This window comes from Corvus moneduloides, chromosome Z, assembly GCF_009650955.1.
Source record: "Corvus moneduloides isolate bCorMon1 chromosome Z, bCorMon1.pri, whole genome shotgun sequence".
In the NCBI taxonomy this organism is placed as follows: domain Eukaryota; kingdom Metazoa; phylum Chordata; class Aves; order Passeriformes; family Corvidae; genus Corvus; species Corvus moneduloides.
This window is the reverse complement of record NC_045511.1, coordinates 2,935,714-2,949,967: the sequence shown is the minus strand read 5'-3', so window position 1 is coordinate 2,949,967 and position 14,254 is coordinate 2,935,714. Positions and strand designations below refer to the sequence as shown.

General features: G+C 40.3%; 1 protein-coding gene across 10 annotated transcripts in view; it reads left to right on the top strand.

Annotated features, from left to right (window-relative positions):
• The window catches only part of MAST4 (microtubule associated serine/threonine kinase family member 4), a 286,627-nt gene that overhangs the window by 172,031 nt on the left and 100,342 nt on the right, over nucleotides 1-14,254 (top strand). For 2 of the 10 annotated variants that reach the window (XM_032095435.1, XM_032095434.1), the window contains exon 1: nucleotides 7,296-7,559. The exons of the other annotated variants lie outside the window; for them this stretch is intronic. In XM_032095435.1, the coding sequence (XP_031951326.1) occupies nucleotides 7,468-7,559 (92 nt within the window). In that variant the 5' untranslated portion in view covers nucleotides 7,296-7,467. Of the gene's footprint in view, nucleotides 1-7,295; nucleotides 7,560-14,254 lie in introns of those variants that run through there. 10 annotated transcript variants of the gene reach the window in all.

Here is a 14,254-nt window from a genome sequence, read left to right as displayed (position 1 = left end):
GATGGCAATATCTAAGTATGTAATTATTTTAGAAGAATGATAGTATCCACAATTTCTTAAGACATTTTTTAGGAATTGCGCCTTGACCCTTAATAATGCTGTTTGCCACATAGGTTATGGCTGTTGATTTAAAAAGATGCTTGATAAAATACGGCTGCGTGTGTGACATCAGGAGGACATCTAAGTGTGTACAGGGGTCTAAACCAGTGCAATGAAATAAGTGATGATTGTTTCACATGAATGCCCAGAACTGGAAAACTTCATTATGGCTTTTTAGATATCTGTTGGATAACGGGTACCTTCACATTTATATCAGTGGTACTGCCGTCACAAAAAAGGTTAATTAATGATTTGAAAAAAGATGTGATCCTCTTAGGATGCTGTTAACTGCTGGCAAAAAGGTACTTGAAGAACAAACAAAGGAGGATAGAGTAATACTAATACTTTGTAATACGGTATTCCTTTTCCCACCCCCTGGCATTTGTGGTAATGAAGTCAAGGTCCAAGCATCATGGTATCTGGAAAATTACGACATTTTTATTAGATGTTTTCTGACTCTCTCTGGACTTGCTTACCACATAAAGCAGCACTTCTGAAATGTAGTAATGCTGCTCTACTTGCCAAGATAAATGAAAATTCAGTGATAAAAATGGGAAATGGTTCTTTCATACTTTCTCATTAGTTGGTTTGCTAAACTAGCTCAGAAGGAGAAGCTAATCTCTAGGCCAGAGTAAATAGGCAGCACAGTTGTTAGCATGGTTGGCTCATTCCACTACAGACAGCAAAATGCTAGATTAAAAATAGTGTTGCCTGATGTGAATTCTGATGCCTGATGCAGATGGATAGACAATGTATTTAACTTCCAAATATATTGTGCATAATTTTAGAGTCTTTTAGAAATGGGGGGAGGTGCTGGGGCCATTGCTTTTCCTAAATGTGTTTATATTAGATGAGCTATAATAAACTAGAGCAGTGGGAGATTTTTTTGTATTTTGCACGTTACTTCAAAACTTGTTAAAGTATTAGTGTTTATGTGTATTTATAAACATAGCTAAGAAAATTTAGACATTTGGCAGACATACATTGTACACCCACAAAATATTCTTCCGTGCTGTGATTTCTTCAACTTATTTTTACACTGAACATCCCACAGTGAAATCCTGTGCAGCCGCTAGAAGGTAATACACATCAACGTCTACCGCTAGGGGGAGCAAGATTTCAATTATTGTAATTAAATGTGGTAATAATAATTAATTAGTACATCTTAAGGACTGAATATACCAGTGAGATCTTTTAGTTTGACAACCTTTATAAAATAGGCTGTAGACTTTGTCAAGAGCTTTGGGGTTTTTTACGCATCCTCTAGTGCTTGTTTGAAGTGTGATTATTTTTTTAGTTAGAAAGGCATATGACATACAAAATTTACAGTGATGGAAAATCCCTGTGTTAAAATGGATAAGAGAAAAGAATTTAAAACTGTTTTTTTGTCTGACTCCTGCAGATGGAACCCCTAACTTTGTGTGTGAGGGAAAGACATGATGGAGTTTGCTATTCTTACACTCGGTTTCCTCATGAAAATCTGTTCCTGCTGGGGAAACGCATACTGAATGTCCAAGGTTCTCCGATAGACTCGACCAAGTGAAATAAATGAGTTTTTTTCAAGCTGCACAATGTAATTCAGATTATGATTTTTTTTCCTTGAACTCCTCATGACTTTTTTGCAGCCTTTGGGAAATGCCACAACTAGCTGCATTTTAGTCCCTCAGTGCTCAGTTGTGTCATCTCCTTGATCCCATGAGAGATTTTCCTGCGTGTAGAACTGAGGGACATTTATTCTTTCATCTATACATCACATAAAAAGCTCTTACTTAGCTATTTATCTATGATAGTACCTAAATTGTTTGCCTGATAATCTGCCTTCCAGATTCTGCGATATGTATGTATTTTATGACTGGGGGGTGTTTTTGTCCTTTGATATGACTTCTTGGCTAGCAAGACTATAATGCATGTTGTTCAAATAAGGCTGCTTTATCCAATGATAAATTAGCTTGTTCCCGTGGTTACTTACCTCTTATGTCTTGTTTGCTAGAAAGGGTATCATATTTCTTTCCACCTCATTGATAGCAGTATTTACTTGTGTTAAATGAAAAACATAATCATGTATGATCTACTAGAAATGTTTAATGTGCAGTTACTTTTTCAAATATATAGGTGAGTTTTAATGTTGCCCTAATGCATAAATTTTTCTGCTGTAATAGTGAACCTATTACAACATTGTTAGGAGACAGGTGGAATATTTTACAAATGTCTTGATGTATTGTCAGCTGAGATGGTTATTGACCAGACTTGAAATCTCTCTTGAAACACTTTTTGGGCAGACTGTTTCATGTGACACTAAGTAAGTTACCATACCTCAACTCAGTACTGGCAGCAGCAATATCCTGTTTGTCCTTATAAAGGAGTGTTATGACAGCTTAGTTCAACCGTTGTAAAACTTCCAGCTATTCCAAGACACTTTGAAAATAGCAACAACTGAATGAGCAGCTTCACCGGTTCCTTTGTTACTCATTGGATCATAATTGTCTGATTAAAAAGACTCAACTAAACCAAAACAAACTCCTCTCAAGGGATGAGTTAGCTCAGTTCTAATTTATTGTTCTTCCAAGATGTTGATGAAATGAGAAGCATTTCTGTGTTGCTAAAAGATGCGATTTCATAATCTTCCTAGCCCATGAAAACAGAGAAGGTGCCTTAAGGCAACATTTTTTCTTTCCTGGTTCACAAATTTACTCATCTTTTTCAGTATGAGGCCTATGCTTTTAAGATTTTACTAGTCTTAGTATCTCTAAGGAACTTTTTATTGTCTGTATTGCTGCTGGTGAACTGCATTCAATGTCCATCTTCCTATAAAACTGGTGAGACTTGAGCATTCTGTAATGCCCTTGGGCAGTGACTTTCAATATTTTAATATTTTTTTTAAAATTCCAGTGTTTATTAATGTAATTATCAGCATGAAGATGGTAGATTAGATAACTTTTGTATTGGAATATTATGTGCAAAATATTGATTTAGCATTGGTATGTCATTGTGGTTTTTAAAGATGCACTTTCAACTTCCTTAAGTAGTATTTCATGGTGGTACTTAAAATCAGTAATGAGTGTTACACAATTAAAAAGTTACTGGTGAAGAATTTTTATTGATGTTAATTACTGAAGTAAATGTTGACATTTTGAATTTTTTTTCTCTCATATTGAATGAGGCTTTTCTAAGGATGCCTTTTGTACGTTTGTTTTTGGAAATGTAATCTTCAAAGCAAGGGTAGATCAGGCACCTTTTCTGACTTGAGTGATGTGATGTTTTTTATCTTCAAGTGAATATAAAAGAGAAAACTTAATGATCCTTGTAACTTGTTTTGTTATGTGCTAGCTTATGTAACTCTTCGTGATAAATAAAAGTCATTACCCAAGTTCTACAGTAAAGCATCTCCTAAGAGATGAAGTTTGAGTTGCTTGTTGTTTTGCAAGTGGCTGTATAGACAATAACTTAAGCAACATATGCTGTTAAGGATGTTTGCAGGTTCTTAACTTTGTCATTTTATTTCTTTTTGACAACTGCAGAATTCTGTTTTAGTTGGATACTGTGGTAAAGTTGCTGAACATATCAATAACATTTTGTTGCAGGAAAACTGTAGGTAATTGTCAACTATGCATTTATCAGTATGACATAGATCTGTTCCTAATAATTTCAGATTTTGATACTTTTAAGACATTATCATCTTTATTGTTTAATTTTTTTTTGCCTTTTGTACATGGCAGAGGTAAGTAAATTGCAGTGCCTGAAGGAATACGACAAAATACATCTGTTGAACCTGTGTTTTAAAGGTTGAGCAGCATTATCAGTATCGATAGTCAAAGAGGCTTCAATTTTATGGACAGACACTGCAAAAGAAGTTGTCCTGCTGCCCCTGCCTCTCTGCATGACCTGTCTGCATCCCTCGTACTGGGTCTGGTCCTGGGATGTCCTTCCTTGAGCTGATTGAGCTCACTAAATGGGGAGAGAAGATGTCCTCTTAGCATCTATGTAGTACTAATAAGATGCAAAACTTCACTCTCCCTTGAGGTGTTTGCTTTGAAATCAGGCATTTCTGTGTCATGGAAAGTCACAAACTGCAGACACCGCTTTGGAAGCTATGTTGTTTATTGACAGGCATTGCAAAGTCTTCACCACCATTTACATGTTGTGCTCTTAAAGGATAAAGCCTATGCTTTGCTTTATGAAACATGTAATTTTTCTAGGGTTGTTGTGGGACAATGATGGACTTCTTAGAGCTACCCCCTTCATTTTCATGCCTTTGTCAAAGTCTCTGTAGTGCCTTAATATGTGTATGTCCAGCAAGCACTTCAGAAAAATAATTATTCGAGTCTCCTTGCTTTCAAGCCCATGCTACAAACAGCATGACTGATTAGCAGGACTGTGCGTACTTGTAATTGTGCACAGAAAGCCAAGGTGAAGTTATGTTTGGATCTACAGGTCATGGAATTTGGGGAGCTATTGCTTGTGAATAGTCTGTGCAGGATCTAGAGACAGAATTGCAAGGGATTTGACCATCAAACCACTGTTTGAAGTGAACAGTGTTCACCATTGATTGTTATTATGTGTCCTGGTTCTGGCCAGGGTTAAATTTTGCAGTAGCCAGAAGGGGGCATGGCTAGGACGTGGAGGTTATTCTATGCCATCTCATGTGACTTTCTGGGGATGGGGGAAAAGGCTCTCTTTTAGGTTGGGTAGCATGGTGGAGGAAGTAGTCAGGTATTCTCGGGGGTGTGAGAATTGTTGCTGTTACTGTTCTTTTTTTAATCTTGTTTCCAGTAAGTTATTATTACCTGAACCTGTGATCTTTATGCTTTGTGTCTTCTATTCTCTTCTCCATCCTGCTGAAGGGGCATGGAGGCGGAGGGGGAGAGGGAAGTGAGCATGATATGCTTTGTAGAGTCTCAGCAGGAGTACTAAATTGGGGAACACCATTCCTAAAACCATGACATTATGATATCCTCTGTTGCTATATATGTGGACAGAAACAGTTGCCTAGAATTTATCCTTTCTTTTATCCTATTTTTTATCCTTTCTGCTTTTGCAAAAATCCAGCTTTTCAGATAATGAAATCAGTGTAACGGCTGTTGTAATCTCATCTGGTTGTACACAGAAGGGTTAAACTTTTCTTCCACCAGAATTTGTCAACTTTCATGCAGCAATCATCTTTTTTTCTGGTGGGTCTTTGCCAACATTATGATAGGCTAGTCTTGCTTAATTTTTAAAAGCTTTTAGGGTCTATTTCAGAATTGGAGGCTTCACATCATTTTGATGAAGTGGTAGAGATTTTCACAAAGAAATCATGAGTTCAGTTACTGTCCTGGGCTTGAAACAGAAAAGACTGGTAATTTTTTGCCTTAATGTGAAATGAAGTTTGACCTCCATGTTACATGATCACCCCACAAATGATGTGCTTGACTGAATTATAGAAAATGAACTGCTTTTGTAACTCTTAACTGCCCCTTAGGTAGAGTAATAAGGCCAGGGGAGAACTTGCAGGGCCGTGAGGACACTGAAACTTCTCCTGTGTGATAGGTGGAAGACTTTGTTTTAATATTTAGCTAGTGCTGTTCAGTATCAGTTATGTGTAATTCCCTGGTTTCAGGATTGTGTACTGTTCTGTCTCCAAACACGCTGATTACAGGCAAAAACTTGTGTATGTAGCAGAGATGATGAAGTTACGGAGTTTGTGGGGGAGGTGTTTCTTGGTAGTTTTGTAGATCTTTGAGAATTTCCTTCTTAAACAGTTTTAAGAAAGGAGTGTTGTCAGCCATGCTTGCCCTCATTTGAACCTTTAAAACTTCATGCTCAGTATGCTCAGGCATGCCTCAAAGTGAAAATAAATGGATGAGAATTTTTCTTTTACTGGCTGCAGTAGAGGTGAATAGTCAGTCTTAATGGAGAGGTATAAAAAGAGCAGTCATGCTGGGAAGTGCCCTCCTGTGGGGCACAAATGGACAACAGCCCACATACCAGCTTCTGCAGCTATTTCAGCCTTCCTTGTTCAAGAAAATCTGACCTGAGACCTAGATGAGGCTGTTTTACCTTCTTACATGGAAATGGTCTCTTCTAAAATTAAGATGTCTTATAAGTGTTTGATGATTCTTTTATGTTTGATCAATGTTAAACTGACATTTACTGTGGCATGTCAGTAAATGGTGTCTGCTGGGGATTTATAGTAAGGCCTTTGGTGCTAACCTAGAGTGAGAGCTGTCTAATGAGTGCTGTCTCATCCCAAGTGTCATATGAACCCTTCCTGCTCTGCTCTGTGACCCTCAGATAAACAAAATGGAAATTTTTAAGTACATTAAAAGAAACCTCCTCGTTTCTGAATCCACACTATGTCTTTCTATACCTGACCATCATTGCTTTCAGCAGCTGGAGTTAAGACATTACAGAATGACGAGGTAGTAGAGTAGTAATTTTAGAAACACATTTATTTGCATACTGCAGAGATGTGAGGAAAAATGCTAGTCTAGACAGCTGCAGAGGGAGAGAGGGGAGAGCTGGAGAGTGGTGCTGGAATTAAGTATAAAAAGACTGAGGACAGTAGTCAGCAGTGAGGCTAAAACGAGGAGTGAAGGTGGAACGTTGGGTGGTGGAAGTCAAGAAAGCAAACCAGCTGAGCTGGGAGGCAGCTGGGGAAGGGTAAAGCGGAAAGCAAAGGAAGAAAGCTGGAAGGAGGAAATGGAGGAAATGAGTCGAAGTACCTGAGGGATTAGGTCATTGTTACGAGTAGGAAAGGTACTCAGAGCCTTTCTGTACCCTTCTTTTGCCAACCTGTGCTTCAGGGTAGCTTTCTCAAAAGAGGTAGCTGGCAATGGAGGGAGGCAGGTGTCCCAGCTTTCCGTGGCAAACGCCTGATGTCTGGAGTGGCAGGTAGCCAGTGTGACAAGCGGTAATTAAGTACCTGTACCGTCAGTTCTCCCGGGAGAGGCAGAAGCCACGGCAGTGACACACGTACACTGTGCACTGCAGCGAGCGTACTGGTCCGTCTTCAGCTTACAGTTCCCAGCAGGTCCGAGCGCATCCGACGGGCGGCTCCGGCCCGCGGGGGCTGTGCGGGGGCGGGCGGCCCGCAGGGGCTGTGCCGGGTGCCGGCTGAGCCGCGGGCCACGGGCGGGGGCTCTGACCCGCGCTGGGCGGGCGGAGCGGCCTCTGCGCGGCCGCCAATGGCCGGGGCGGGGCGGCACCCGCGGAGCAGCCGCACGGAAAAGTTTCTGTTGGGGCGAGTTGCTCCTGTTTCTGCTCTCCTTCCGCCCCCTCGGAGGCTGGTTGGCTTCCCCCCCCCCTCTCTCTCTCTCAGGGTTGCTGTCCCTTCCTCCTCTTACTCGTCGTGCTATGGCACTGAGTTTTTAAGCTTTCCAACGCGGAGAAATGGATATGTCGGATCCCAGTTTTTGGACGCTCCTTTCCAACTTCACGCTGCCCCACCTGCGGCGAGGCAGCCGGCTCCGGCGGACTCAGAGGTAAGGCCGGCCGGCCGCTCCAGGTGCGCGGGAGCGGGCGCTGGATTTCCTGCTCCCCGGCAGAAGGGCCCTGGGAAGGCGTCGGGACCCGCGGCCTCCTGACTTCTCCTGGTCTGGAGCTGCCAGCGGTGAGAGCCTCTCCTTGCGAGGCCGTTGGTGGTGGTTTTTTTAAACCAGACGCTGCATATTACTCTACCTCCATTTATGTTTTCTTTTGTCCAGCCCTTCCAGCATCCTCCTTTTTTCCCCCCCTTAAAGACACTTTCAGTATTCACTCTCAAGTGTTCGACCTTTTACTGGGAGCAGATATTCTTTATATGGGCAACTCAAGATAGCCTGCTTTGTTCGGTGTTCTTAAAGGGACAGGTTTGCATAAGTACTTTTTTTAAACAGGCTAGCTTGACATTTGTTAGTACAGGAATGGCCTTTTTTATTTTTGTAGCATTTTCATTATTGTCAGAAGGGGGGAAAAAAGGCTTGGAAATAGTAAATGCTGAGTAAAAGTTAAAGGGTTGTGCCATCATGGCAAAAGACTGACAAGCTTTCACATCATGGTCATTTTTTGTGCTGTGGTGGTCCTTTTAGATAAGTATATGTCCCTATCACAAGGAAAAGAAAAAATGTATAGAAGTTTGTAAATTTGTACACTAGTACCTCGTATGCCATTTTGAGACGTACCAGGTGTGGTGGTAAATTATGATATGCTTCTGACTGTGAAACTACCTTGAGTACTGGCTTATGTGTTATCTTTGGAGAACGTGCGAAAATGTTTCTTCTTCTGGCTAAAAAGCTGGCACAAAGCAAGCAGGATAGAGACTTAGCAAAGTTGGTTTTTCTTAAGCCTGAGGCATTTATGGTCTGATTTTTTTTTCAAAAGGAAGAAAATGACTATCTGTTTAATGGCAGAAAGTTTAAAATAGGAAAAACAAATGGCCTGTTTTACATCAATGAAAAAACTGTTTCTTCAGTAAATATCTGTTCTTTGTGTCTCCTACTTTGGGTAGCTGAAAATGCTGAGTTATATTACAATTATTATGCCTCTCTTGTAAATAAGTTTTTGTTCTTACACAGCACTAACTGAGAATCCAAATACACCTTATACATTTTTCTGCTGAGACATGTTGGGGTTTTTTAAGTTGTCTTCATTGTTCTTACTCATATTGGGTTTGTAACTGTGTGAAGACTTTTATAAATGTATGGCTGTGTGGCAGGTTGAGGAGGAGAGAGACTTCATAGTTTTCACAGGAAGCTTGAAATAAATGTGTACCACTGGTTTCTTTGTTTTATATATTTGGATGCTGTCCTGCTTTTCAAACATACTTAATGCAATACTGGGTTTGTTGAAATATTTGAAAGACTTTTTAAAGCAGCATTGAATATTGTCTCAAGTGTATCACGTGTATGGTATATCAGTGAATAGTACATGCCATATATGCAGTTATGTTTCATGTATTATAGAGATATTCAGTATTTAGTTCCCTCTGTGTAGCCAAATCAGTGTGTCACAGCACTGTGAAATGAAAAAGCTGGCAGTGGGATTTCAAGGCTGCTTACTTACTCTTAATGGGCCCAGATAACCCTCCGTTGTCAGGTTAGTTTTATCTTCTGAGTGGTGGGAACTCAGAATCTGCTGTGTTGATGTCTCTTGGGAAATGCTGTCCACACACTTGTTCAGCTCTCTTCTTAAAGGTGGACCTGCCCTCTGCCCCCCTATACTCATAATTCATTTACTAATGTAAGGTATAAAACTTACAGAGCAATAAAACTGTCAGAAAAATAAAACCCAGCATGGACAGCGCAGATTCTCCTAGCTCTGCTGTAGAAATGGGTTTGGATTAATTAAGGTACTAGCTGGGTTTATGTGTTCTATGCTGTATCTCTCCTGCACTGTCTTCACAGGCTCAGTCAGCTGTAGCTGTAGCTGCATGTGAAGACTGGAAGCATAGCTGCTTACTTTGCTTAACTTGCCACAGGATGCCTTCCCTTTCTTTCTAAGAGTGCTGCTGGTCGCCGCTCATGTCTTGCAGCTTCCCAGGCATTTTAGATGCCTAAAGAGTAGGTTACGGAGTAAGACTTGAAGGGAGTCTAGTTCCTGTCATCTGAATCTCCTGCTGGGCTTAAGTGAAAGTTTTGGGTCCACTGATTCAAGAGAGGTTTTTTCCTAATAGTTAGACTGCCTATGAAACTTGTCTAGCCTGGTGCATGCCTAGGTGCTTCATGAAAACTTCTGAAGAAGTGTTTTTTTCTGGTTGTATCCACAGTTGGCTTTGGGACTGCTTGTCAATTTAAGAGCAGTAATTCTATGGTTTGGTTGGGAATTTTGCCTCTCAGTTATGTTCCTTTTGGCTGTTCAGTTATTTTTACCTATGCTACCAGATTATTGTGGCCTGCTAGACCCTATTGTTTCTGTAAGCGCTACCCTACTTTCTTGACACTTGGGATGAAACTTGTCTGCTAGTACTGAATGAATTTTGTTTCTTTGTACAGATTTATTTGATGTAATCATTTATCTCTCTTTGAGGTTCTAAGAAGTAAACAGTGAAGAGATAGCCTCCTTCAGGAGCAGCTTTCCAACAGTAGGCTTAGCTGTTAGTTGCAGCAGCTCTTTGGGAAGTGATACCTGAATAAGAAATATCACAGCCTGACTTTCAGGTCTTGGAGTAGGTTTTCAGGACTGGCAGGTGGAAAAACTATCTTCAATTATAAATTGGAGGCATTTGTTATTCAAAATCCCTGAGACTGTAAATGCCATGGATTATACCATGTGCTCTTACACTGAAGAAATATGTGTGCCACCATAAAGAGAACTAGAGTGAGAGTGGGAGGGTCTATGTGTAGACATCTATTTATAGAAATTGCTGTGTAGATTGACAAATGGATAAATGTGTGCAGATACACTTCTTTTTACATGGAAAAATCACTACTTTCTGCTTTGTTTTATGATACTTGTTTGGTTCTCTCTGACATTTTCACTCTTTGTGTCTGATTTTGTCTGCATATCTTTTACAAAACCAACACACCAGTGATCATTTTTGTGGGTGTCCTCTTCTCTTGCTTCTTTATGGTAGTTGCACTTAAACAATGTTAGTACAATTGTTCTTCCTTTGAGTCAGAGTGGGATTTTTTTTCCCAAAGGTGTGAAATTCATGAATGCTTGCCCAGTTGCCTCTGAGCCAAAGTAGACTCATAGATGATTAGTGTTGAAACTTCATTTTATTTGTGTACAGTCACTGAAGTATTAGTGAGTCTTTCATGATATGAGATTAAAATATTCATCCATCATCATGTATGTGTTCTGACAGTTCATAACCTTTCTGAAACCTTAAAAACAGCTGAAAGTTATCATTTTTATTGGAAAGAGATCAGAGTAGTCAAACTTTGTTGTAGTTGTATTAGTTTTGGGACAGCATGCTTCCTGGAAAAGCAGGTTTTTTGAATGTCTCTAGTTTGGTAGTTTGAATAGGTACAGTGATGTTAAAATGACAATGTAAACTCTTGCTGTTGGTTTTTATGTAGACCTTTCTTTTTAACTTTGTCAACACAGTATACTATAAGTAACTATATTATAAATGGATTGTTTTATTTAATAACAGGTGTTAAAAGTGGTCCTGTTGATAATACAAGAAAACCAACCACACTTACATAAAAACAGCCACAAAAGTGTTTAATTATGTTGATGTCGGCTGAAGATGTGTTCCAGTTGAGTTATTTTACTCCTGTTACATAACAGTAACCATCAGTTCAGACTTTTTTAACAAAGTGTTTCTTTTTGATGCATTTGTATTGTTTTTAATGTATGTTTGGGAGTGTGGTAATTTGAAGAGCTTCACCATTTCTTTACTTTCAACTCTCTTCATTCACCGTAGTTCCTACCTGCAAGAGAGATGAGCTGTTATTCTAACAGATGTTGAGTAAGTTCAAAGAAGATTGTTATCCCTAAAACTGGGGGGATTATGAAGTACATTTGTGCAGACTATCTGTGCTTCCAAACACACTGTCATTGAATATGTTTTGTTAGAAGTTAATCTGCTGGACTAATGATCCCATTGCTTTCTCTACTACCTAGTGGAGTGTTAATGTATCTTGGTAGTTGTATTTCCTTTCATTCACAATAAAGGCTGTGTGTTTGGAGGATAGTTTTACAGTCTCACTGTCAAATTGAATGTGTTGTTTTTATTCTGGTTTGTTTAATTGACCAATCTTTTTCTTCAGGTAATTAATGTATTTCAAGTTCTGCTTACAGTCTGAATGAGCCAACATTGTTTTTTAGCTTCAGCCAGACTGGCAGGGATTCATCTGGTCATGTTCCTATTTTTTGCTTTGTTTTCACTCTGATAAAATGTTATTCTTTTAGAATTATGTCAAGATCGTTAGGAAGTCACCAAAGGATCTTACTGTAGAAAGCCTGAGGAAAGCTGAAACATGAGCAAAATAAAAAAAACCATAGGTAAATGCCGGAACATGCTGAAAGAAGCTGTAATTGGTTTTTTTTTTTTCCCACTGTCATGGTTAATGTCTGCTGTGACACATTAGGAGACAATCTTTGTTTTTCTTACGCAGAGAATTTAAAGGACAGTAGCTCAGACATCCCTTCATGAGCTGTGGTTGTTGGGACATGGTCTAGGCTCAGTGCACAGAAATTCAGTCTGTTGTATTTTGCTTACATCTGCTACTGATGTTCTGCAGTCATTACAGTTCTTGCTGTATTAGTCTTTGGCTCATCCTTCTCAAATGTTTTTTTAATCACACAGTAGCTCACCCATGCACTGATTAATAGTTGCCTCTTCTGATGCACCTCTTTTCAGAGAGCTTCAAACTTGTCAGTGATAAGCTGTGTACCAACTTGTGTGGCTGCACATACCGATTGATGGGCTTGCCTCTAGTAGCTCTTTGTCAAAGCTGGAAATGGTGGTCAGAAAAGTGGATTTCAGGGGAGATTTCTGATGAATTGGGGCAGAGAGGAGCCAACTGAAATTCAGCAAAGGCAAATGCCAGGTCCTGCACCTGGGGAGGAACAAGCCCAGGCACCAGCACAGGCTGGGGCTGACCTGCTGGGGGGCAGCTCTGCAGAGAAGGACCTGCGGGTCCTGGTGGCCACCAAGCTGTCCATGAGCCAGCAGAGTGTCCTGGTGGCCAAGGAGGCCAGTGGTATCTTGGGGGGCATTAGGAATGGCATTGCCAGCAGGTCATGGAAGGCGATCCTGCCCCTGTACTCAGCCCTGGTGAGGCCTCACCTGGAGAGCTGTGTCCAGTTCTGGGCTCCTCAGGACAAGAGAGACACGGAACTCCTGAGCGGGTCCAGTGGAGGCTACAAAGGTGATGAGGGGTCTGGAGCATCTCTTATGAGGAAAGGCTGAGGGAGCTGGGCCTGTTCAGCCTCAAAGAGATACAACTGAGAGGGGACCTCATTAATGTGTATAAGTATCTAAAGGGTAGGTTTCAAGGGGATGGACCAGGCTCTTCTCAGAGGTGCTGAGCAGTAGGACAAGAGGTAATGGGCAGAAGCTGATGCCCAGGAAGTTCTGCCTGAACACCAGGAAGAACTTCACTGTGCAGGTGACCGTGCACTGGAACAGATTGACCAGAGAGGTCGTGGAGTTTCCCTCACAGGAGATGTTCAAGGACTGCCTGGACACAATCCTGTGCCATGTGCTGTAGGATGACCCTGCCTGAGCAGGGAGGTTGGACCAGATGACCCACTGTGGTCTTTACCCATTCTGTGATTCTATGAATTTGTTATATGTCGTAGTGCAGGAATGGTAATGATTTTGTAAGTTATGGACATTAAATCACTCAATATTTTGAGCCACTGTGTTTAGAATGTGAAGATACTGCTAACTGATTTAAGTTGGACATTTGAAATGAAGTTTATTAAATGGACCACACTGAAAATTTTGTAAAACTGATTGTTGCATGCAGTAGTTCTGTGTATATTGTCACATTATCTATAGGCTGTAGACCTAGATCGGGCTGTCATGTTACAGGTCATTAGAAGAAGTTTAGTAGGAACTAGATTTGTTTGGAGAAACGCTGGAATGGCACCAGGAAATATGCATATTTGAGGAGAATCAGAAAATTCACATATCTTTGATTCAGCCTTATTCAACAGGCTGTGTCACATTCAGTGATGGCTCCTGGATTTTCTCTTGAGAACCTTTCAGAGGATACTTTTCCTTTCAACTTTTGCAATTTCACCAACTATGGTCATTGTGAAATTTTAAAGCTTTTGATCTCTATCATTTGCCTTTAGCCTGTGTTTAAAATAATGTATCAAAGAAAAAAATTTAAAAGGCTACCCACTGTGAATTTTGTTTTCTCCCCTCAAAAAAAAGTTGAAAATTATGTAAAATGAGGCACTCCTTGCAGGTAAGGAAATGGCTTTATATGTGTGCATTTTGTTAGTTTTTGGTTTGGGGTTTTTTGTTTGGTTTGTTTGTTTGTTGGTGGTGTTTTTTGTTTTGGGTGGGTTTTTTTTGTTTTTTGAGGTAATCTGTGGATATTAGTTTGGTCTGGAGCTCACCTTAAGAGAGCTAATAAATTGAAAGTTACTTTGTTTGAATGTTGGTACTTGTCACCTGTGATTGTTTTAAGAGGCATTCAGGATATGCGTAACTGAGGAAGTAGTAGATAGACTTCTTTTCCCTGGTTGCTTTCTTGCATGCATTTGGGAACAGTGCCTTGTCAGTCTTCCCTCT